This window comes from Fukomys damarensis, unplaced genomic scaffold (assembly GCF_012274545.1).
Source record: "Fukomys damarensis isolate Sample0158 unplaced genomic scaffold, DMR_v1.0_HiC HiC_scaffold_24, whole genome shotgun sequence".
NCBI lineage: Eukaryota > Metazoa > Chordata > Mammalia > Rodentia > Bathyergidae > Fukomys > Fukomys damarensis.
The window spans coordinates 72,398,338-72,421,754 of record NW_022900936.1 but is presented as its reverse complement, the minus strand read 5'-3'; the positions used below and the strand labels follow the sequence as shown (position 1 = coordinate 72,421,754).

Sequence of the window (23,417 nt, the reverse complement as noted above, 5' to 3'; positions counted from 1 at the left end):
ACCACAGCTGAGATCTGGATGTTTTCCTGGGTACATGTATATACAACAAGAGATGGATGAATCTTCCATTAACTTAACCCAAGTTGTTCATATGTTAGGCCAATTGTAACTTGAGGGTCCTGTAGTTGGAGTAGCTCCATATCAAGGAGGCACCACATGGAGAGTTTCATATAGTTTTAAGTTTATTCTCTTGAATCACAGAGTACACAGGCCTTCATTGTTGTCAGGAATTTTTAATGTAACTTGAGCAAACCTAGAATTTTGCATTCTCTTTGTTGCCTGAACATTTTTAACCAAAACATTATTCTTCAGAATTTTCTGGTATTTGTCTAGTTTATTAGAATAGTAGAACATATTCCAGACCTAGTTTAAGTTATTCATGGGCTGCTTTAGGCAATTTTGATTTTGCAACTTATACCCCAAACACCAGCGGTATAATGCTGCCCATTGTCTAAGAAAGTAGTCAGTATGGCTGCCCAGTGTCTCTTTTGCAGCTATTTCACTAGAAAGTCATTAATATTGTTTGGTGATGAGTCATTCATGGTTCAGATCAGGGTCTATGCCATTAACCAATAACTTGTTTCTGGTATAAGACAAAATCATAATGGAAAATGGTACATTCCAATTTGATTGTTATTCTACTATAAATGCAGTGGACATCTTTATGTAATTCATTTAATTTTGCAATTAAAATAGTGGATATAAAGTGTAAAGAATAAAGGACGCTTATTAGGCCATTATAATCTTTTTTTTTCTCATTGAGTTTATTGGTACATTTTAGGTATACAGCACAGTTACATTCATCCTTGGGATGAATGTACCTTTACATGACAGGTCTTGGTTCTCATTTTTTCCCTTTGTCCCTGCCCTCCCTTCACCCCCTTCTCCCCTCCCCATTTACAAACACTTTATTTCCATTTTTTCATTTTCTCCTATTTTTTTCTTTTCCCTTATTACCTTTCCTCTGTCCTTCCCACTTTCCCTACACCTTTAGCCCTTTTCTTCTTATTTCACATTGTCAATTATCTCATTAGGATCTTATGTACTATTATAGTTTATTCACACCAGAGAAACTACTCAGTATTTACACATGTGTAACTTACTTATTTCACGTTAGGAGTATATCCTCAATATGTATCCATTTTCCTATGAATGAAACTAATTTCTCATTCGTAGGCCATTTTAGTCTTAAAGAGTTGTAGGAGACAGCACTGTTAGTGTTACCCTTGAGTTTTAGTTCTGGCTCCGTAGTTAATGTAGTATTGTGACCCTGGGCGGATAACTCCTATGTATCTCTGGACCTTGAGTGTCTCCTCTGTAAAAGGAGAGCCTCCACTGGGACTCCAGGTCTTCTAGCAGAACTAAACAGCATGGCCTGGGACAGGCCCAGAGTGAGTATGCTACACTGCCCCTAACTTTGGTAACTAACTACACTGTTAGAGATGAGCTTGTTTTGTACGTGAGAGCCTTAGTGCAGTAGATAACTGTTGTTTTCCTTCTGTTTCACCTGCTTCTCTTCATGTTTGTGTGTATATTTCTTCACCTTCTAGTTATAAAGCTTTGTCCTGTCCTTCCTACTTTTCTTCATGGTCATTTCCATTTCACTTTGCTGTGTTTCATTCCTGTATCTTTCTTGTCTAGACCACGTGGAGCAGCCAGCTGGCAGTAGCGCCACGTAGGACCCTACAGGAACTCAATGGTAAGTGCACTCGTGTACTTGCCAGGCACCCAGCTGTCCCTCTTGTCTTGCAGACAAAAGCTGGGCAAGCACCTTACCCCCTTGAAAGTCCCAATGGGTTTTTCCCCCCTTTTAGTTTGATGGTGTATAGGATGGAAATCAAGCATAGGAAAGAACTACTGATTTAAGAGCATGTAGCAAGTTCCTGTGCCTGCCCTTGAGACACCAGGCACATCTGTGAGCAGGACCCCTGGTTTTAACTGTTGGTTCTGTCACAGGCTGATTTATGCCTCTGTGGCCCCAGCCTAAAATTTCTCCCACAAACTAGCAAGTAGGACAGGTAATTTTGATAAGCCTTTCATCTCCCATCTAAGGCCCTAGTAGGAAGTCCTTGAAAATGGTTCTGAATAAGATTGAGGAAATTATTTGATGTGTCAGATAATTTCAGTTCCATAAATGAATCTATCATTAAGATTTATACTAGAGATATATTATTGGTCACTAAGTTATTTTAGTGACAAATCTAATTGTTCCATTCCTTTATTTTTATTAGTGTTATCCAAGTAATTATTGTCATTTTTAATAAACACATAGTCTAGAGAATATCCCGTATGTCTTTAGTGACTCAGAAACTCCATACATTGGTGTAGCCCACTGGAAAGCTTCTTTGTTCCCCCAGGTTGGTGCCTGTCAACAGTAGAGAGTGCCCTAATGACATCTAGTCAGTAAAGCCCATGGGTGCTGCAAAATACCCTCCAGTACCTCGACAGATGCCCACAGCAGAGAATTACCAGACTTTAAATGCCATCGTGTGTAGTGGAAACTTTCCTAGCTGTCTGACAGCATGCTCATTAGTCCTCTGAATTGGCTTGGGTATAGGAGCTGTTCCTATTGCAAGTGTCCTTTCTTCCCAGTGGGTTGTATTTCAGTGGTCACGTCTTTTAAAGCAGACACCTGAGGACACAAAAAGAATTTCGTGTTGATTAGGTTTGGGGAGTCCAAAAATGGACATTTGATATTTTTTAGTCAGGGAATAAAAATACAACTTTTACCTTTTAGATAGCTTTATGATTACATTTTGAGTACATTGTAATGAACAATTATATTAAAATTGTGTTTTGTTTTATTATAATAAAAGTCTAGAAATCTTATTTGTTATTCACATACAAACCAGTGTGCTTTGTGTTTTCCTTTGACTTGCTCACTGGCTTTGCGCAGCACTTGGAGTCATGATTATAAGACTTAAGCAGAGAGGCCAGGTTTAGGCTATACTTCTCCATTATTTACACACGTATGAAGTAGAAAATAAGTGGTCACTAAGCAGAGTTCGCATCCCTTGGCTCTCTTGGGTGCATGAGGTAGTACAGATATAAAATTTTTATGGTTTTAATTCAGGGAAAAACATCTGTTGAGTCTTTAACTGTTTTGTTTGTTTTTTGGTTTTGGGTTTGGGGGGGGGGGGGGCTGGTAATGGGGCTTGAATCCAGGGCCTTCCCACTGAACTACATCTCTGGCCCTTTGTATTTTTCACTTTGAGACAAGGCCTCACTAAGTGGTCCACACTGAGTTCAGATTTGTGATTCTCCTGCTTGAGCTTCCCAGAGTACTGGGAGTAGTAGTGTGTATTGTCCTGTGAGCCTCTCTCAACTCAGTTGGCTGAATCTAACTTTTGAGGGCAGTGTCAAGGGCCTTCCACATGATGAGGAAAGAAGCCGTGGGTTTCGACAGGTTGCAGCTTTAGTATCAGGGTCAGGTCCTGTTCTGCAGGTAGCTGGTCATTTTAGTCCCATTTCTGCGGAACATGTATTTTGTCCAGTATCTGTAATCTGATGCCAACTGAGGAAGGGCATATGTCATACTGGGTATAAGAGAACTGACTAAAGGAGAGAACCCAATTATGCAACTGAATCCCTCAAGAGGCCTTGTCATCGTCAGCTGTAGGATAAATGGTGTTAGCTCGACTGAGGGAGACAGAATCTTGAGCGTCTACCCCTGTGGAAAGATGTCTGTGTTTGTGCCGCTTACAGAAGGGATTGATTTACAGTAGGCCCTAGACTTCACACCAGGATGTGGCTCCTGTAAAGTACGTGCTTGTGTCCCAAGCTCCGTCCTAGCTAGTATGGAAATAAATGTATGGGCACATTAACAGCAATTTGAGTGAACTGTTGCATACTGTGGTCGATAGATGTATCTGTTTTCTTACTGACTGAAGAATTAAGCCCTTAACATAGTATTTTAGAATTTCCTTTTTAAGACTAACAAGCTAAATGACTGATAATTAGTATTTCATGGCTTATTTCTTCCTTGTTACATCTCTTAAATTTTTGTCAAAACCAAGTGGTATTTTTTTAGAGTCAGCACTTGCTTTGTGTTGTAATTTATTTCTGTACTTTTAATGATCTATTCAATGGTGCTCTTTTGTTGCTGACCTCTCTTTCATCTAGGGCCTATATTTTATCTGATTATAGTTCTCTGTGGTGATTCTCTATCATAGAGAACAGAATTTTCATGTGTTCCAGAAGCTGAGTAGTTTCTCATTTGCAGTTTTACTAATTCTGAGATGCACCTGGCAGGGAGCTTGTTCCAGAAGAGACAGGGCAGCCCCAGGGGCTTTGGGGCTTCCTGTGGCGGGGGAGCAGTGTGCTGAGATGTTCATGGGCACCTGCCTGCATCTGAATACCAGAAAATATTAACTGCTAGGAAAAAGAAATTTGGAAATTAAAAACTGGAAAAGCAGGGCTAGTTCTAGGTTAGTCCTAAGAGGCCAGGCTTCTGAACCTACAGTCATACTTGGTGCTTCTTTTGAGTCCTGTGTCTTTATTGAGTGCCTTTAGGACTTAAGTTCATTGTTCAGATTCCCAGAGAGATACTGCATTTTAATCTTGCCATCTAAATTATGGGGTCACTTGGAGTGCAATTAGTATTTCCTGGATTTGGTCCCCCGAATTGTTAATGAAATATTGAACTGTGCTGGACTGAGAGCCACATCCCTCAGGGCCTCCTGAAGGCTGTGCTGGCTTACAGTGAATTATTCATAACTACTCCGCATTTGATATTTGAGCCATTGTGCATGTGGATCCATTGTAATTCAGCAGAATCTCTGCTTTTGTTGTTTTGCTTTGACAGGTAGAAATAATCAGAAGGGTCCAAATTGTACTACTATTCAGTATTCTTTTTCTTTAATCTACTTCTTTCAATAATTGCCTGCCCTATCATTTGTGTGGCATTAAACTTGGTGTTACTACTAATCTTTCTTTGTCTTTAATATTGTTAAACTTTTGAGAATATATTATCTGTTAATTTGATAGCTATTACAGCTACGAAGGAGACTAATGACTGAGGTTCTAAAAAGAATACCAGATTCATAGTTTACTTTTCTCTGGCATGACTTGAAAATATCCATATTTATCATTCCTTTTTTTCTGATATCCAAAGTGATAATTGCCTAGAAATTCACAGTTTGCTAGGTGGAGTTAATAATTGTCTCCTTCAAGAATTCAGAATGGTAATGAATGAATGTTGTGTTGCAGGAAAGAAAAAATCCCAGGAAAATAAAAACAAAGGAAACAAACTCCAAGACGCACAGCTGAGGACAAGTGAGCCAGATTCCACCCCTGCAAATATGAGAGATTCTGCAGAAGGTAAGCATGTGACTCTGGACTTGTGTGATTTGGGTATATATTACCAGTAAACTTTGTGTCTCCTTGTCTTGCCTTTCTGAGAATGGTCCAAGAATTACATAGGGGAAGTAGGGTGTTAAACAGCAAAAATGTTGAATTGAACTTTTCACATTCCAGCTTGCCTTTATTAAATTATTAAAGATGCCTCCTTGTTAAAAAATGAAATTACTCTCTTGTCTAAATAAAACATACTACATGATGGCATTTATAAAGAAAGTTCATAGCCATCAAAACAAATCTATAGTGGTAAAAAACAGACTGGGAGGGAAATGAGGAGGTCTCTAAAGATACTAACCATGTACCATTATTCTGTGTGGTGGTTACATGGAGATACTTACTTTGTAAAAATTTCATCTTGCTATATACTTTATGATTTACCCACTTTAACAAGTGGGTAATTCACACTTCAATAAAACATTGACTTATTTTTGGCTAGAATTTAAATTCTCATTTTATCTTTTTGTGTTTCTTGCTGAAAGATTTTCTTCTTACATTCTCTCTGAGGATTAATATTCTAGGCCTTTCCTGATGGAAGACTTTGTAGAAAGCAGGGGTTTGCAAGTTCACCAGAAAGACAGCTTGTTCTGTGATCTCTGTGGTTGAGCCACCATGTTGGAACTATTCGTGTAGAAAAGAGGGAGTGTGTCTTCATTTGTTATGGCCAGATTTATGTCAAGACCAGAGCTTGCTCAAGAGTTGTTCATAGTGAGGCAAACTGGCAAATTTCCGAATGCAGGCTTGTGACTCTGTCAAGAAACATTTGTAGAGGGGGCAGGGGTGTCAACAAAACATTTTAGGTGCCTTTTATAGCCATTTTATTAGCACTGTTTGTGATGATGACATTCATAAAGAATCATAGTTTTCTGTGCTGTTTTATGAAGCAAGAACAATGGAATTCATCGAGACTATCGTACAAATGACTCCAGGGTGGCCTGGGTGTCAACTGAGAAGTCAGTATGATTTAAGACTAAAGGAATTGATTGAAGGGAGAAGAGATGATCTTCCATTTTGGTCGCTAAGCCTTCCTTTGTGCTTTACACCAGTGAGGAATAAATACTTATTCTGTTGAGAGAAAAAAGAGATGAGATGAGTTCATTTCCAAGATCCTTGTCAAACTAAGTTCTGCTTCCTAATACCAAACACAAGCTTCTCTTTTTTGAAGAACACAAAAATTACTCAAGGACGTGATTACCTTTGGTAGCAAAAGAGAAAAATAAATCCTTTTTCAGTACATCGGGAGTTACCGTTTTCTGCTCTGCCATGCTTCCCTGTGAACCAGCTTACTGCTGCCTGCCCCCTTTTGCCTCTGATTCTGTACAGTGCTGTTGTGGGCCTCCCTGGGTGTTCTGCATTGTCCTCAGCAGCTGGACTATAAAAGTGCAGATTTCTGCTTAAAACTTAGGAGGCCCCACTGTGTATGGATGAACTTTGGCGTGGGCCTTACTAATTGATGAAGTTACACACTTTTGGGTTCATAGTCACTTTGGCCAGTTTCAAATCTGAGATGGTTCACAAGTCACAGGAAAGACTTCATTCTCTGCATGGCATGTATTGTGACAGGAAATGCTTAAGAAAGAAATTTCTGAGCTTTGCAGGTAAATTTTCTGCTGCCTCATTTTTGACTTAGTGGGTCTTTGTTGAAAATTTGAAAAGAGCCCCTGATTTGAAATGCATTACTACAGTTGAATAACTGATATCCTATCTTGTGGAAGCCTCATGGAATTGATGAAATCTGTCTAGGGGATAAAGCTGGTTTCCATTTAGAAGTAGGAGCCTTGTTGCCAGTAAATGTGGTACCACATGGGAAAGCAGGGCCAGTGTTACATTGCAAGAGGACCAGCACCAGGTATTGAGCTTTGTGTTCACCATGTGTATGTCAGGCTCTCCGCACTGGGGCTTCAGTCCTTCCTTCTCCTCATACCCGGAATGTTCCCATGTCTGTTAGCAACCTTTTGTGTCCTCACAGTTGGGACACTCCTGCCTGCCTCTCATGCTTCTTTTCATTCCCATCTTTTGGCCCATCTGGCCCATCCTAACAACTCGGGTATCAGTCTTGGTCTCCACATCCAGCTCTGTCCTTCTTCTAGTCCCTACAGCCAAATCTCACATGTGGGACTCTCCTGCCATTTCCCAACACCTTAATCAATGTCCAGTGCATCTAGACACGTCCACACTCACAATGTCCTGTGCGTTTGATTTCTCCCTGTAAGCTTCTCTTCTGTCACTGATTGGTGTACTGTTCAGGTTCAGCTTGCCTATAAAGCCTTCTGTCATTAATCCAGCCCAGTCAGATGCACCTCCGGGTGTCTCTACACTACACACACTTTATAGGATAGTTGCCTGCAGCTTTGGTTAAAATTTTATTGTACTGTATGCTTATAATTTACCCTCATGGATACAGATAAGTTAAAAGTGAGAGAAGGATAGATTTCATTCATCTCGTTTATCTAGTGATGCTTATAGTGTGTGCATGGTACAAATCTGTCAGATGATTGGGGAAATACATCATTCCGTTCTTGTGGTTTGTTTTTGTTTTTTGGTTTGTTTTGTTTTTGTTGTTGTCGCTGTTGTTGTTGTTTTTTGGTACCAGAGATCAAACTCTGGTCCTTGAGCTTGCAAGGCAGGCGGTGGAACCACTGAGCTAAATCCCCGGCCCACTTCATTTCCTTCTCTCCACGTTTCCTTCCAAATTCTGACCCATTGTATCTTTGCCTCTACAGAGAACCCTGAAAGAGTTGCTCCCATTCTCTCTCTCTCTGTTCCTTCCATTCTTTTATGAACTCCATTAAGCATTCTCACCATTGCACTATAGCTGTTGTCATGGTCACTGGCCCTCCTTATAAATGGAGCTCCCCATTCTTAGTTTTCATCTTACCCAGCCCGGACTAGACTCTGCTGATCAGTGTCTCTTTGAAACAGGTTACTTGGCCTGAGGGCCACACTCCTGCTCTCCACACACCTCATTGGCCTTTGTTTACTTTCTCAGTACTGGAGTCACTGGGATGAAGTGCCTTGTTCTACCTTCTTCACCCTGAGATCTTGGACATTGCTAGGCTTAGCCTTTCTGTTGAACTCTAGATTCATAAGAAACTATGTACTTAAAATCTTTATTTGGACATCTGCATTGTGTACATTAAACTTCACGTCTAAAGTAAACTCTTGATTTCCCTCACAATGTTTGCACACAACCAAACCTGCTCCTCCTACACCCTTATGATTTAGTAAACAGGGTTATGGCCCGATTGTGCAGTCTTTCTTAGCTCCTTTCTGTAATCACAGCTACTCCACAGGTAGTTTTTCAGCTTTATTTCCAAAATATGTATCCAGAGTCTCTTCCTATCTGCTCTCCCAGCCCCACCACCTGTGTCACTATCCTGCCTTCTGGAGCATGTAACAGGCTCCTCTTGTCCGCCTGTCTGCCTGTCTTTCTTGTCCACCTAGAGTTTTCCATCTTCCTAGTAGCAACTGTGATTCTCTTGGATACAAATTAAATTATATCACTTCTCTGTTAGAACCTTGTGGTAGCTCACTGTTGACTCAATAAAGGCCAGCAGTCCATATGGTCTCTGGTTACCTCTCTGGTCTTATCTTTGCCCTCTTTCCTTGTCCTCCGAACCCTCCCCCAGTCTACTGGCTTCCTTGTACATTCCATGAATGTCTAGCATGGTCTTGACTACGAACTTACGTATTTGCTATTCAGAGGACTTCTGTCCGTTAGATATTTTGCCTAACTTTCACCTTTCTACGGAGTCCTTTCTCCCATCTACACAAGACTGAGCTGGACATTTCTTTGAGTGAGATAGATACTAAGTTAATAATTTGATTTTTTTCTTAGTCTCTTTGACCTGAAAAACTTCTGATTACATGATTCTAGAAAGTGTTTTAGTTTCTCAGAACATAGTTTCAAAGGAGAGTGGTCCCCTATTCAAGATGCACAATCAAGAATTTTAACTTGGCAATAAATTTAGCAACTGCTTTGTTTCAGTTTAGAATCATGAAAAATAGGAATTCACAGGTAGTCCCTGAAGTTCAGCATCAGTGATTCCTGCATAGTTGTAAGCACATCTTTTTTTTTTAATGAATACATATTTGTTACACAGATTAGTGGGTTTTATTTTGGCAGGTTTATACATGCACATAACATAATTTAATGATTTTTGCCCCCAACCCCTTCTCCCCACCCTCCCCAGTAGTTGCACTTTTGGGGGAGGATGATTTCAATGCATGTGATATATTTTGACCATATTCACCCCCAGGCGCTACAGTTTCTTAAAGCTGTAGATATATATGTTTAAATACCAAGAAGGCTCTAAGTGCAGTGTGGGAGTTCTTGTCTTTTGTGGGTCCAAAATGCTGCCTGGTAAAAAGCAAGTACTCTGTAAATATTTGTTGAATGAATGAATGAACAAGCAAACAAAAGAAAGAATAGAATTCATAGCCAGTTTAACTTACAAATGATCTGTATAAAGTAGAATTTATTTACTGTTAACTACAGCTATCACATGTTTTAGGTGGTAAGAGAAATATGTAGAATCATAGGAATTGACTGAAAAGGGCCTGGTTTTGACCTCACTTCTGTTTCTCTTCTTGTTCTTGTTCTTGTTCTTTCTAGGTCCTAAAGAAGAGGAAGAGAGGCCTTTGGCTGAAGCCCCCGAGCAGCTAAGTGTTCCACAGGAGGTGGTCAGCCAGGATGCACTTCCAGAACTGCTGATCCCTCCTCCTGCCTGCGAGCCCCAACCAGAGCCAGAAGGGAAACAGGTAGCCACAGATTGTGAAGCAAATGATCTGGAGGAAGAAGAGGAAGAAGAAGAGGAAGATGATGATGATGAGTTGGAAGAAGAAGGGGAGGAAGAAGCCAACATGCCCAATGAAAGTTCTGTGAAAGAGCCGGAAATACATTGCGACGAGAAGCCAGAGGATTTATTAGAAGAAACCAAAAGCATTTCAAATGAAACTCCTGAAGACTCTTCCGAAGTAACTCCAGTCATCCAAATCCCTGAAACTAAAGAGGAGGCCAATGGTGATGTATTTGAAACATTTATGTTTCCGTGTCAGCATTGTGAAAGGAAGTTTACCACCAAGCAGGGGCTGGAACGTCACATGCATATCCACATGTCTACAGTCAATCATGCTTTCAAATGCAAGTATTGTGGGAAAGCATTTGGCACACAGATTAACCGGAGACGGCATGAGCGTCGCCATGAAGCAGGGCTAAAGCGAAAACCCAGTGCAACAGTACAGCCATCTGAGGACCTAGCTGATAACAAAGGTTCTGGAGAAAATGTGACTCCTAAAAATGAATTGACTCCTCCGCATCTTGGACAGGACTACCTGATCTCAAACTCAGAGATACCTTCCCAAGAAACATCAAATCCTTCTGTTGTGGAAGAGAATGGGGAAGTGAAGGAACTTCACCCATGCAAATACTGTAAGAAGGTGTTTGGCACTCATACTAACATGAGACGGCATCAGCGTAGAGTTCATGAACGCCACCTGATTCCCAAAGGTGTCCGGCGGAAAGGTGGCCTCCTTGATGAGCCCCAGCCCTCTGCAGAGCAGGCCCAGCCCACCCCAAATGTCTATGTACCAAGCACAGAGCCAGAGGAGGAAGGGGAGGCAGATGATGTGTACATCATGGACATTTCTAGCAATATCTCTGAAAACTTAAATTATTACATTGATGGTAAAATTCAAACCAATACCACGACTAGTAACTGTGATGTGATTGAGATGGAGTCTAATTCAGCAGACTTGTATGGCATAAATTGTCTACTCACTCCAGTTACAGTGGAAATTACTCAGAGTATAAAGGCCACACCGGCCTCTGTAACAGATGACTTTTCTAAAGAGACTTCCAGCAGCACCAACTGTGAGTCCAAAAAACGGAGGACTGCAAGTCCACCTGTGCTCCCCAAAATTAAAGCTGAAACTGACTCTGACCCCTCTGCACCCTCTTGTTCCCTAAGCCTTCCTCTTAGCATATCAACAGCAGAGGCTGTGTCTTTCCATAAAGAGAAGAGTGTTTACCTGTCATCCAAGCTCAAACAGCTTCTTCAGACCCAGGACAAGCTGGCTCCTCCTGCAGGGATCTCAGCAGCTGAAGTCTCAAAGTTGGGTCCCGTGTGTGTGTCTGCACCTGCATCCATGTTAGCTGTGACCACCAGCAGGTTTAAGAGGCGGACCAGCTCTCCACCCAGTTCTCCACAGCACAGCCCTGCCCTGCGAGACTTCGGGAAGCCAAGCGATGGGAAAGCTGTGTGGTCAGACACGGTGCTCGCTCCCAAGAAACCCAAGTTAGAAAGTCACAGTGACTCACCTGCCTGGAGTTTGTCTGGGAGAGAGGAGAGAGATACTGGAAGCCCTCCTTGCTTTGATGAATACAAAATATCAAAAGACTGGGTGGCCAGTTCTACTTTTAGCAATGTGTGCAACCAACAACCACTGGATTTATCCAGTGGAGTGAAACAGAAGGCTGAAGGAACAGGCAAGGCTCTGGTCCAGTGGGAATCTGTATTAGATCTCAGTGTGCATAAAAAGCCTTGTAGTGACTCCGAAGGCAAGGAATTCAAAGAACATCTTTCAGCTCAGCCAACCTGTAGTGCTGTAAAGAAGAAGAAACCAACCACCTGCATGCTGCAAAAGGTCCTTCTCAATGAATATAATGGCATCGATTTACCTGTAGAAAGTACCCCTGATGTGACCAGAAGCCCAAGCCCTTGTAAATCTCTAGAAGCCCGGCCTGATTCTGACCTGGGTTCTGACTCTCACTTCTCTGCTCCTGCTGCTGAGTGCCCCCCTGCAGTGCACTCTTCGTCACCTCCCCTACAGACGCCCTCCCTGTCATCCAGTCAGCTGCCGCCTCTCTTGATCCCCACAGATCCACCATCCCCTCTGGCATGCCCCCCTGTGTTAACTGTTGCCACTCTGCCCCCTCCTCTCCTCCCCACAGTCCCTCTTCCTGCCCCGTCTGCCAGCGCTTCTCCTCACCGCGGTCCCTCTCCACTCTCAAGTGCGACTGCCCAGTCTCCACTTCCAATTCTGTCCCCGACCGTGTCGCCCTCGCCCTCGCCCTCGCCCTCTCCCGCTCCTCCTGTGGAGCTGCTCTTGCCTGCTGCTTCACCTGGGCCTCCAACGCTTTCTTCTTCCTCCTCCTCCTCCTCCTCCTCATTCTCATCCTCACCCTCATTGTCATCCCCTTCGCCACCCCCTCTCTCGGCAGTGTCATCTGTGGTGTCCTCTGGTGATAATCTGGAGGCTTCTCTCCCTGCAATAACTTTTAAACAGGAGGAACTAGAGAATGAAAGTCTGAAGCCCAGAGAGGAGCCCCAGTCTTCAGTCGAGCAGGATATTATTCAGGAAACATTCAGCAAAAACTTTGTCTGCAATGTCTGTGAATCACCTTTTCTTTCCATTAAAGACCTAACCAAACATTTATCTGTTCATGCTGAGGAATGGCCCTTCAAATGTGAATTTTGTGTGCAGCTTTTTAAGGATAAGTCTGATCTGTCAGAACATCGTTTTTTGCTTCATGGAGTTGGGAATATCTTTGTGTGTTCCATTTGTAAAAAAGAATTTGCTTTCTTGTGCAATTTGCAGCAACACCAGCGAGATCTGCACCCAGATGAGGTATGTACACACCATGAGTTTGAAAGTGGGACACTGAGGCCCCAGAACTTCACAGACCCCAGTAAGGCCCAGATGGAGCATATGCAGGGCTTGCCGGAAGATCCTTTGGAAACTTCCAAAAAAGAGGAAGAATTAAATGATTCCTCTGAAGAGCTTTACACCACCATAAAAATAATGGCTTCTGGAATAAAGACAAAAGATCCAGATGTTCGATTGGGTCTCAATCAGCATTACCCAAGCTTTAAACCACCTCCCTTTCAGTATCACCACCGCAACCCCATGGGTATCGGTGTGACAGCCACAAATTTCACCACCCACAATATTCCACAGACTTTCACTACTGCCATTCGCTGCACAAAATGTGGGAAAGGTGTTGACAACATGCCTGAGTTGCACAAACATATCCTGGCATGTGCTTCTGCGAGTGACAAAAAGAGGTATACCCCCAAGAAAAATCCAGTACCGTTGAAACAAACTGTGCAACCCAAAAACGGAGTGGTGGTGTTAGACAGCTCGGGGAAAAATGCCTTTAGACGTATGGGACAGCCCAAAAGACTGAACTTCAGTATTGAGCTCAGCAAAATGTCACCGAGTAAGCTCAAATTAAGTGCATTGAAGAAAAAAAATCAGCTTGTACAGAAAGCGATCCTTCAGAAAAACAAATCTGCAAAGCAGAAGGCTGACTTGAAAAGTGCTTCTGAGTCATCGTCTCACATCTGCCCTTACTGTAACCGAGAGTTCACTTACATTGGGAGCCTGAATAAACACGCTGCTTTTAGTTGTCCCAAAAAGCCCCTTTCTCCTTCCAAAAGAAAAACTCATTCAGCCAAGAGAGGTGGACACTTGTCACCTGCAGGTAGTGACAAAAACAGTAACAGCCACCGCCGACGAACGGCGGACGCGGAGATTAAGATGCAGAGTGGGCAAGCACCTTTGGGTAAGACCAGAGCTCGGAGCTCGGGCCCGGCCCAGGCCCCGCTGCCCTCCCCGTCCTTCAGGTCCAAGCAGAATGTCAAGTTTGCCACCTCAGTGAAGTCCAGAAAGCCAAGTTCCTCCTCTCTAAGGAACTCTAGTCCTATACGAATGGCCAAAATGACTTACGTGGAGGGGAAAAAACCCCAGGCTGTGGCCAAAAATCATTCTGCTCAGCTCTCAAGCAAAGCATCCCGGAGCCTACACGCAAGGGTACAGAAGAGCAAAGCTGTTTTACAAAGCAAGTCCACTTTGGCGAGTAAGAAAAGAACAGACCGGTTCAGTATACAATCTAGAGAGCGGAGTGGGGGCCCCATTACCCGAAGCCTTCAGCTGGCAGCTGCTGCGGACCCAAGTGAAAGCAGGAGAGAAGACAGCAGTGCGAAGCAGGAGCTGAAGGACTTCAGGTAAGCGCAGAGCTTGGGGTGGGCCAAGGACCATGGAGGAGACAGTAGGCTTGTCCGCAGGTGTTTTTGAGGGTTTTTGTTTTGTTTTGTTTTGTTTTTTTACTTTTGTTTTCCTGTAAAACTTTGACAAGCATTTAAAAGAAATAATAGCTTTGGGGTAAATTGTAGGTATGAAAGGGGTCATTGGTTTGGCAGCTATAGAAACAAACAACTAGCTTTTATTCTAGACTTGGGACTCAAAGTGGTGTCATTTTCTTTGATAGGGCCAGATATGAATTAGATTTGGAGCCATGGAAAAGCTCTCAAAAATGCCCCATGTGAAAAAATGTTGTTCTGTCGGACTTCCCTCATCTCTTGGGTAATAGCTCAGTGTCTTTGGTAGATGACTTTTAAGGTTAGGATAGACCACAGATTAGCAAACCACCTTACAATCTTGTTTAAACACAGCTATTAGTAAAAGGGGCTGCTTTTATTTTTATGCTTTCTTTCATTGCCACATTGGTCAAAACAAAGTGCCTTATTTCTTATAAATGCCTTGTATTCCTCCTCTGCCTCCCACCCTAGAGAGATCAGTGGACCAGGTTCCAGTGGGGAGGAAGAGCAGGGGAGGGTGCGTGGAACGGAACTACATAGAGGCAGCCTGTGAGGCTCTCTCAGGCGTGTGTGGTGCCCGGGGCCGGTCAGCCTCATGTATTGGTGCCTCTGCCCCAATAATGACAGGAGGATTTGTTACACTTGGTGACCTTTCTGAGTTGCCTAGCCTGACTTGCTGTGCATTCTCAGGATTCTTGTGTTTCCTGATACTGCCTATGGGCCAGTCTCATGACTATAAATACTTTTAAGTCTTGTCTTTTTAGAGTATGAAGAGTGACCTGGCTCCGGACTTTCATGTCTATGATTTTCAGTGCCTTAAATTTCTTTGCTGTTTAAGCAACCAGAATTAGGGATAACTATGGAACAACCACTGTTTGGAGAGGTCATGAGGACACAAACATGCCATTGTCACTATCACTGATGAGGTAGATTAAATTGTAGCTGAAGACAGGTGTAGAGCTGGGTGTAGTAGTGCATGCAGGTAATCCCAGCACTTGGAGGCTGAAGCAGAAGGATCACTGAGAGCTCAAGGCTAGCCTGGACTCCATTGCAAGACCCTGTCTCAAAAACCTGAGAGAAAAGAAAGAGGGAAAGATGTAGAGAATAGTATTAGCCAGGGTTGGTTTGAATGGCTTACTGTAGAATTACAGGATCATATTTTTTTTTAATTACTTTGTAAATATGTTAATTCAGTTGCTATAGATCTGATGAATGCATTGGCCCTGGCACATGCTTTGATAGCCTCCTGGGGTTAGCCTGGTGAGAATAAGCCCCTGCCTGCCCAGCAGCTCCTCATGTACCTGCATGTGCTCAGCCACTATCTGCAGGTTCCACGCCAGCAAGGCATCGTGGAGCTGTGTCCTTTCAAGTTGCAATGTCTTAGCCAGAATATGCAGCCGTTTTCACAAATTGTTCTAAAAAAATAACTCCCTGGTGGCTAATGCTTTAGAATGTTCTGTCTCATCATTTTTGCCTCTGATGTTATCTAAAAGAATCGCTTAGGGCTGGGGACTTAGCTCGGGGTTTAGGCGGGGTTCTGCCGCCTGCCTGGCAAGCTCCAGGACCTGAGTTCAATCCCTGGTACAAACAAAAACAAAGAATCGCTTAGTTTGTGCTCGACACCACTTATACAACTTAAGGGTTAAATTCATATGAAAAAAATTTTAGGTACTGTAAAGCAGAGCTGAATAACTATGCATTTAAGAAATTCATTTATATAACCTCTTACCCAGTACTTTCAAGAGTCCTTAAGCCTACCAAGTGCTGAAGTGCCTAAACAAGAATATCTCTCTTCTTTGCTCCAGTTAATTTTAATTATTTCCCTTTGTTTGATAGTTAACAGAGGGTTACAGTATTGGCATGAAATTTATCCCAAAAGGAAGCACAGGAGAATTGGATGAGAAAATGCTGGTATGGTCCAGCTGTTAGGTGGCAGCAGGCATCCCTGGTGGCTCTGTCTCCCTTTTGTGAGTTGCTGGAAATGTGCTGTGGACACATCTCTAGTGCCAGGGGTGTTCAGAAGGACGTGGACATTCCCCCATGAAGTGTTTTTGAGAATTACAAAAGAAAAGTAAATCCCACAGTCCAACAGGACCCCGTATTTTGACTTTGGACCCCGTATTTCATTTCATCCAAGTTCACTTTGGTCTTCTTAGTGCAAAGCCAGGGTTCCTAAACTGAGACCTAGGGCATGTGTTACCATCTTGCAAAGGCTGTTCCAGAGGGGGCCTTGTTCTCACGCGTGTTTGTTCTATTTTGTTGATTAGGAGTCACTTTACTTGCAGTTGGCTTCCCATTTCAGTGCATTTTTTCCTTGAGAATTTGTTCTTCAGAGATGATTTTATGAGAAATAACTTGCTTTCACTCTTGTTTCCAGTAGTTTGTACCCTTGCTTTCCTTGTTTAGTACTGAGGGTCTCGTCACAAAACTGACAGCATGTCTTTTTCCCACTTCTTTGCAACAAACAGTGTTTTGAGCTGGTCCCCAGCTCTCAGGTTTTTACATTTGAAATCTAGTTCAGGATTTCGGAAGTACTGCCATGAGGCTGTAGCAGAGGTTTCCTGTTTAACACTGAGAGCTCAGCAGTTGTCAGTTGGTCGCTTCTGGAGCACCAACCATTGATTGTGTCATTCGAGATGTGAAAAAGCCACGTGCCCCACAGAGTCCCTTTCTTAGGACAAAGCAGCAAGGGAATGCAGGCCCTGTGCTCAGCTTCTCCAGCTGTTAATGCTGTGATCCTCCCCAACTTAGCAGTCACGGTCTACCTGAGATTTCTTGGTGCTGATTTTAAATCTGGTATGAAGGCTCATTTCCATAGCTCCAGTGAGACCCTTGTAAGTCCCATGGTGTTTTCACATTTTTAATGCTCTTTGTAGAGCAGTTTTTTTGTTTTTATACTGAGCTCCCATTGCAGCCAGTCTGGAAAACTTAAACAGAGAAGCAGAATGAAATGCCAGACCAGGTTGTCCCATTTTCCATGAAGTGAGAAAGAATTGCTCTCCTGACCCTGTCTCAGTTCACACTCACAGAGGCCCCTGCTGGCAGTTCTCCCAGAGCCTGTCTTTGGGATAGGACACCTGAGTTCCTAAATAGCTTCAGAGTCATTTGTGTGTTGCTGTCTTTTTAACATTTGTCTTATGGTCTCCTCACCTCTTTCTTTAACATGGTCAATTCATGCGAGGTTATGTTATGTTGTCATTTATCTTCAGTTTTCTTATTTTCTAGGAACTTCCTGTAGAAAAGTCCCCCACACAAAACAAACCTTAATTGACTAAAAGATATTGCATGCTCAACTTAGGATAAGCACAACGGCAAAGGATACGAAATCTACCAAGCTTGCAAGACCAGTTGAAGCTGACTCAAAAGTTGTAACATACAGCTGATTGCCTGCAGGCTTCTTGTTGCCCTGGGTAGAGTCAGGCGTCCACTCCTTCGCTGGCGCCCACACCCATGCTGGGCTCCTGGGTGTTTGACATCCAGAGCAAAGGGCATTGTCAGTCCGGCTAGATGGCTGGCTCCTCGTCATGGGACTGGGAACTCAGATCTGAGTGTGGCCCTTATCTTTGGCACATAGCAGAGAAGGGAATGATTTGATCATAACCTTGCAAAGCAAGTTTCTCTGTTATGTCAGTGTATTGTAGATTTCAGGGAGACAGATTCAGATGCACTCATTTAAAAACATTTGGTCATACACCAGCTCTTGATGCTTTTCTTTTAAATGAACTACAGAAAGAGAGAGGCATTTGGCTCATCTCTTAACCCCTTCACCCCTTTTTCAATCACAAGCATATTGCCAGCATAATGGAGAGGAAACCAGATTGGGTATGGACTCTACTCCTCTTCCGGTGTCTTGTTTATTTATCCAAATGGATATTATCCTCTCAGATTATTATCTGGCACTAATTTGTAGCTATTATATTATGAGATGTGCAGGATGCATCCAGGCCTGTGTAGGTGTGTGTCTACGTGTAAGTATGAATGAATTTACTTACCAAGTTTTACACTTCAGTCTCTGATAGAGATTAAAACAAATCAGCCTCTTCCTATGTCTGAGAATCATTTCTCTGTGCATTTTATGCCTCCCTCTAATTAATGACTGAGTTGGTGGAAAATGGCTAGGTGTATATATATATGTATGTGTGTGTATATATATGTATGTGTGTGTATATACACACACACACACACATACACACAGTTTTTTGTTCTCAACTCTAAAAGTAATCTACCTCTTAAAATCTGTAGTTGAATACTTTGGTGAATTTGTGCCACTTTAACCCTTTCACTATCATTCCCATTTTTTTTTTTTACATTTTTGTTATGGGGACTTTATGTTGAAATACTGTATAAAGCATTTGTAGCGGTTTAAAAATAAAATATTTAAAATTATTTAAATTGTTTTGGACGCTTCAATTGTATTATATGTGATCTACGTTTTACTTTTTTGTTTGCATTGTTAATCTGGAGCGTGTTCCTGTATTGAAGTTTGCTGTTAGTTATTTCATTGCTTCTTGTTGGAGAGTGCTATAAAAGACTATTCTAATGAAATCATTAAAGTTTACAATTTGACATACAAAAGAGGTTGTTTGTTAATTTTAACCAATGTAGCCTTGAGAGGGAGCGAGAGACAGAGACTGAGTCACTGACAGACAAGATGGTGTTTGCTCCTGCTCCCTTTTTAGCATCAAGCACATCACTGGTTGGTCAGATGTATAAAAGATTTTTTTAAATGCTGTTATTGCAAACACAATAATTAGGGGAGAATCTGAATGGGACATTTTACCTAATTGTAACCAATAAAAATTTTCTGAACACTTGTGGAAGGACTGCATTTTGTATATAATTGGGAACCGAAGCGGGGAGATGAAAGGTGAAAATGGTGGAGGACAGTTGCTTGACGACATTGTGTTGTGTGGTCAGCCCACGGCCTCTTCTCACTCACCTGCCTCTGCTTGGCTTTGCTGGACTTCTGCTTGTGGCAGTTGTTACACCCTACCTAGAGTGGCACACAGTTGGACAGTGGTGCCAAAACCTCGCAAACTTACTTTGCTAAGAGTGAAATAAAGGATTTTATAACTGGGGTCTCAGCTTCCTCTGTGCTTGCTCACAGTTTAATTTGTGGGTTGACACTTATTTTTATGGACCTCAGCACGAATCGAAGTAACTTGTGTTAAAGATTCTTCACAGTGCTGGGGTTTTTTAAAGATTAAAACTGGTTGAGTGTAAGCAGTTATTAATTTCCTGTAGTCTAGCACCATGCAGCTCTTGTTGCAGCACTCACCCTCTTTCTTCCTCTGTTGAAGGTGCGCGGGCTGACTGCCTTGCCCACGTGTCACATTTCTGGTCTACAGGGGTCCTGTGTTAGAGAAACCTGAGGAGGAGGGGAAAGGCTGCTGGGAGCTTGGAAAAGCTTCGGTGTTAGTAGTGTTAAACGCTGTACTAAAATGAGCGCCAAGTGGGCAACAGTGTCCTGTGGCGGAGGCGGATGTCATGACGTAGAAAGCGCTTGCCTGGAAGCAGACCTGTGTTTCCTCCTTGATCCCTGTGCTCGCCATTCATCTGCTCCCTGTGCCCTCAGAGGAAACAGGCACAGTGCAAGCACCCTCAGTGCCCCTCTGCTCTGTGGAGTTAGCCTTGGGCAAGTGCTGCTGCTCTCTGGATCTGCTGCAAAAAGAAGTCACATAAGTGTGAAGCAGACATTGTGTTTTAGGGATGTGGGTTCTGTGAGAGACCCACTGTAGATCGAATGTGGGCTGAGTCTCTTACTCTTTGCTCCAAGCCCTAGAGCACAACTTTTACTGAATGGAGGAGCCTTCGAGAAGTTGCTTAACATCTGTCTCATCAGGAAGGAGTGGCTCCATTTTGGCTGCTTTTGCTTTAAGTAGGGTTGTACTTTTTAAAAATAAAAAAGTTAACTCGTCTTCTGTCCCTTATCTCGCATTCCTCTCATAAATCCCTGTGTAGGCTGCCTGTTCTAGCTTGGTTGCTGCAAATACTTTCTAGCAGATAATTGGTAATCACATTAGTTTATTGAGAATTTAGTGTACGCCAGACTGTGTCCTGGATACTGAGGATACATCAGTAGACAAAACTCTTGAGGCCCTCAAGCTTATGTTTGCCTAGTGGCCCTTTCCTCTTGTGTTTACATCATAGTGTGACGCCTCCTCTCTTTGTCACAATTTCCCAAAGCTAGACACAGATACTTCTAGCATCGTTTTTGAGGGCTACATCTAGGTGCTGCAGGCTTTCCTTACTTCCCCTGAAGTGACTAGTACAATTACAGTTAGTTTAATACATTTGATATTCAGCTGGATTTTTTTTTTTTTTTTTTTTTTTTTTTTTTGGTACCAGGGATTGAACTCAACCTTGTGCTTGCGAGGCAGGCAGCGGAACCACTGAGCTAAATCCCTAGTCTTCATCTGGGTTTTAATTTGATACTGAAGTGTTCTTTGAATCAACTGAGTTATGTTAAAAAATATATTAATAGAGGTTGATTTATATTGAAAATAGGGTAGTGCATGGATAGGTGTGAAGAGCAGTGCGGATGTGAAGGCCGCACTACAGATACTTTTGAGGCCAAAGCTGTTAGGAAAATGGTCTTTCAGTGTCTGCTTTTTTCTAGGCCCAGCAGCCCATAGCCCTTCCTCGCTGGTAGCACCAATTTATGGATGTAGCTTTGGGATCTCCTGTCAAGGGAATGTTCTCCTTAAATGTCCTTGAGAGTGGATTTGAGAAACACGAAAACGGGGGAGCCACAAGCCCTGACTTGCAATCCAGTGCCTTTGCATTCACTTGGAGAACTTGCCCATGTGCCTGTGCAGGCTCTGTGTAACTTGACACAGTTAGGAGCTTCTGAATATATTTGAAGCATTGAAATGTAACTCTAATTGCTGTAGCACACATGTGTTCTCCTTTGAGCCTCAGGGCCACTCATAATCCTTACAATCACCTTGCAAAGAAGGTGCTGCTCTTCCTCCTGTTAGCCGGAGGCTCTAGGGTTGATGTGAGGAGCTGGGGCTGTTCTGATGCCACTCTTGAGTCCTGGGCCGGGAGATGTTCGCCAGCAGCAGGTAGAGAAAGCAGGTTGAGTGGAGAGGGGTGATGCTCTCTTCCTGCAGTCTCTGTCTTAGGTTCATTCCAAGACCAGGCCCCGGTTGGCTCCTCCTTTCCAGAGCCTTGACTGTCCTACAGAGCTTGCCTTATAACAGGACCCTAGATTTAAAGTGCTATGGGATAAAAACTATTACTAGAAATGAGATCCAGATTGGTGGGGAAGGTGACATCCAGTGTAAAAACTTTTTTTTCTAATAGGACAAAATTGGAGATCTGTGAGAAAAAGGAAGTACAGAATGCCCTCTGGTTGGCTTGAGGCGGTGCCACAGGCCCACCACCTGCCCTTGTTCATTTCTCATCCACTGCCCACCTTTGTGGTTTCCTCTTCCAGGGCCACTAGAAAGGATCTGATGAGCTTTAGGGGAATTCACTGTGGCTTTTGAGTGCTTGCTGTATGCTAGGCACTGTGCTAAGTAAGCACTGTAAAACTTGAGTATAGACCATCACACTGTGAGCACAGGGTCACTTGCAAGCAGGGAACAGACAGAGAAATGGTTTGTCCAGAATGCACAAGACTCAGTGCAGTTGGGATTTGAGAAGGAGCTATTGCCAGGCCAACATCCAGTTTCACTCCTGACGCTGGAATATGCCTCTGCTGCTGGTTCAGACAAAGCAGTTCAGGTCCTTTTCACTGGCTTTATAGAGCCACGCACTACATCCTCACTCTTCCCCAGAAACCACACTCAGTACTGTCACTTTTGAAAATGTGAATTTTGAAAATGATTCTAAAGAAGGCTCCATCCAGAATCTCCTCAGATAAACACCATGGAATCTTGACCAGCTGGTATTAATCCAAAAAGACAGTGGATCTCACCTCACCTCCCTATCTTGGCAAATAATGTGTTACTAGCAAAACAAAATCTGCTGGTGGTAAATTATTTTCGAGTACAGGATCAGGACCCGGTGGGTACATGTAAGACTTCATTTACTTTCTGGATTAAGAATAAGAATTGGAAAAACTGTTAGGACTTTGCACTGAATTAGTTGCTGTGGTTGCAGAAATTACATTCAATCACAAGCTGCTAAACGGGGCTTGGAAATACTTTTATTAGAGTAAATTTGTTGATCTGTTGTGGTAATAGGATTTGCACATACTTGCATTTTCTGCCTCACTTGGGCCAGCTGGATTTCTTTTCAGCTCTTCCTGATAATGATTACAGAATGCAGGAGGATGTTGCAGAGAACATAAACATTTTATGGAAGGCATCAGCACCTAATACCTTCCCATGTCCAGCCAACACACTATGGTGAGAGCCACATTTCTACCTGATTTGCATAGTGGAGTTTGGGCTGCAATGAATCCTCAGGACCTTATGGGACAGGTTTCATTTCTGTATCAATCTTTAGGCAGGAACCTATTGTGTGATTGAATTCTGCTTAACTGCTTAATTTTAGCATTAATTCTAAATGTAAATTTTAAACAGGATTCATTTGAAAAAGACTTGGAATTTGCTACACAGGTGAATAACTTTTACAATACAGTTATGGCAATTTTAATTTTTAACCTAAAAACAATTTAACTCAAAAAGCAGTTGAATTTATTAGCATTTAAATTTGCCAAAATGTATTTTAATATTTGTTATTGGAATGAAGTTATTTAAAACTCACATGGAGTCAGTTTACCTTACAGTAACATTCCCTTCTTACTTTATTTTTATAATCACATCCAATCCTTGCCAACCCAGATGGAGGGGGGAATATTTTCAGATGGCTTCTATTTCCAAGCTATTACTGGACTTGTGAATTCAGGCACATTCTCCTATAGCAATTATGTTGGTCCACCATTCAGGAAACATCTTACTGTGTGGTCAGCCTGGATCATCTCAGTGTCATCCTGTGTATCTCCTGTCC

At 42.6% G+C, this 23,417-nt stretch overlaps 1 protein-coding gene across 2 annotated transcripts in view; it reads left to right on the top strand.

Annotated features, from left to right (window-relative positions):
* The first annotated feature begins 1,197 nt into the window (after window positions 1-1,197).
* Prdm2 (PR/SET domain 2) overlaps window positions 1,198-23,417 on the top strand; it is a 45,720-nt gene continuing 23,500 nt past the window's right edge. Inside the window, exons 1-4 of one of the 2 annotated variants that reach the window (XM_010619407.3) lie at window positions 1,642-1,699; window positions 5,209-5,319; window positions 9,971-14,363; window positions 17,682-18,830. In XM_010619407.3, coding sequence (XP_010617709.1) covers window positions 5,301-5,319; window positions 9,971-14,363; window positions 17,682-17,694 — 4,425 coding nt within the window. In that variant the 5' untranslated portion in view covers window positions 1,642-1,699; window positions 5,209-5,300 and the 3' untranslated portion in view covers window positions 17,695-18,830. Of the gene's footprint in view, window positions 1,700-5,208; window positions 5,320-9,970; window positions 14,364-17,681; window positions 18,831-23,417 lie in introns of those variants that run through there. The other variant, XM_010619399.3, reaches the window with a different exon arrangement.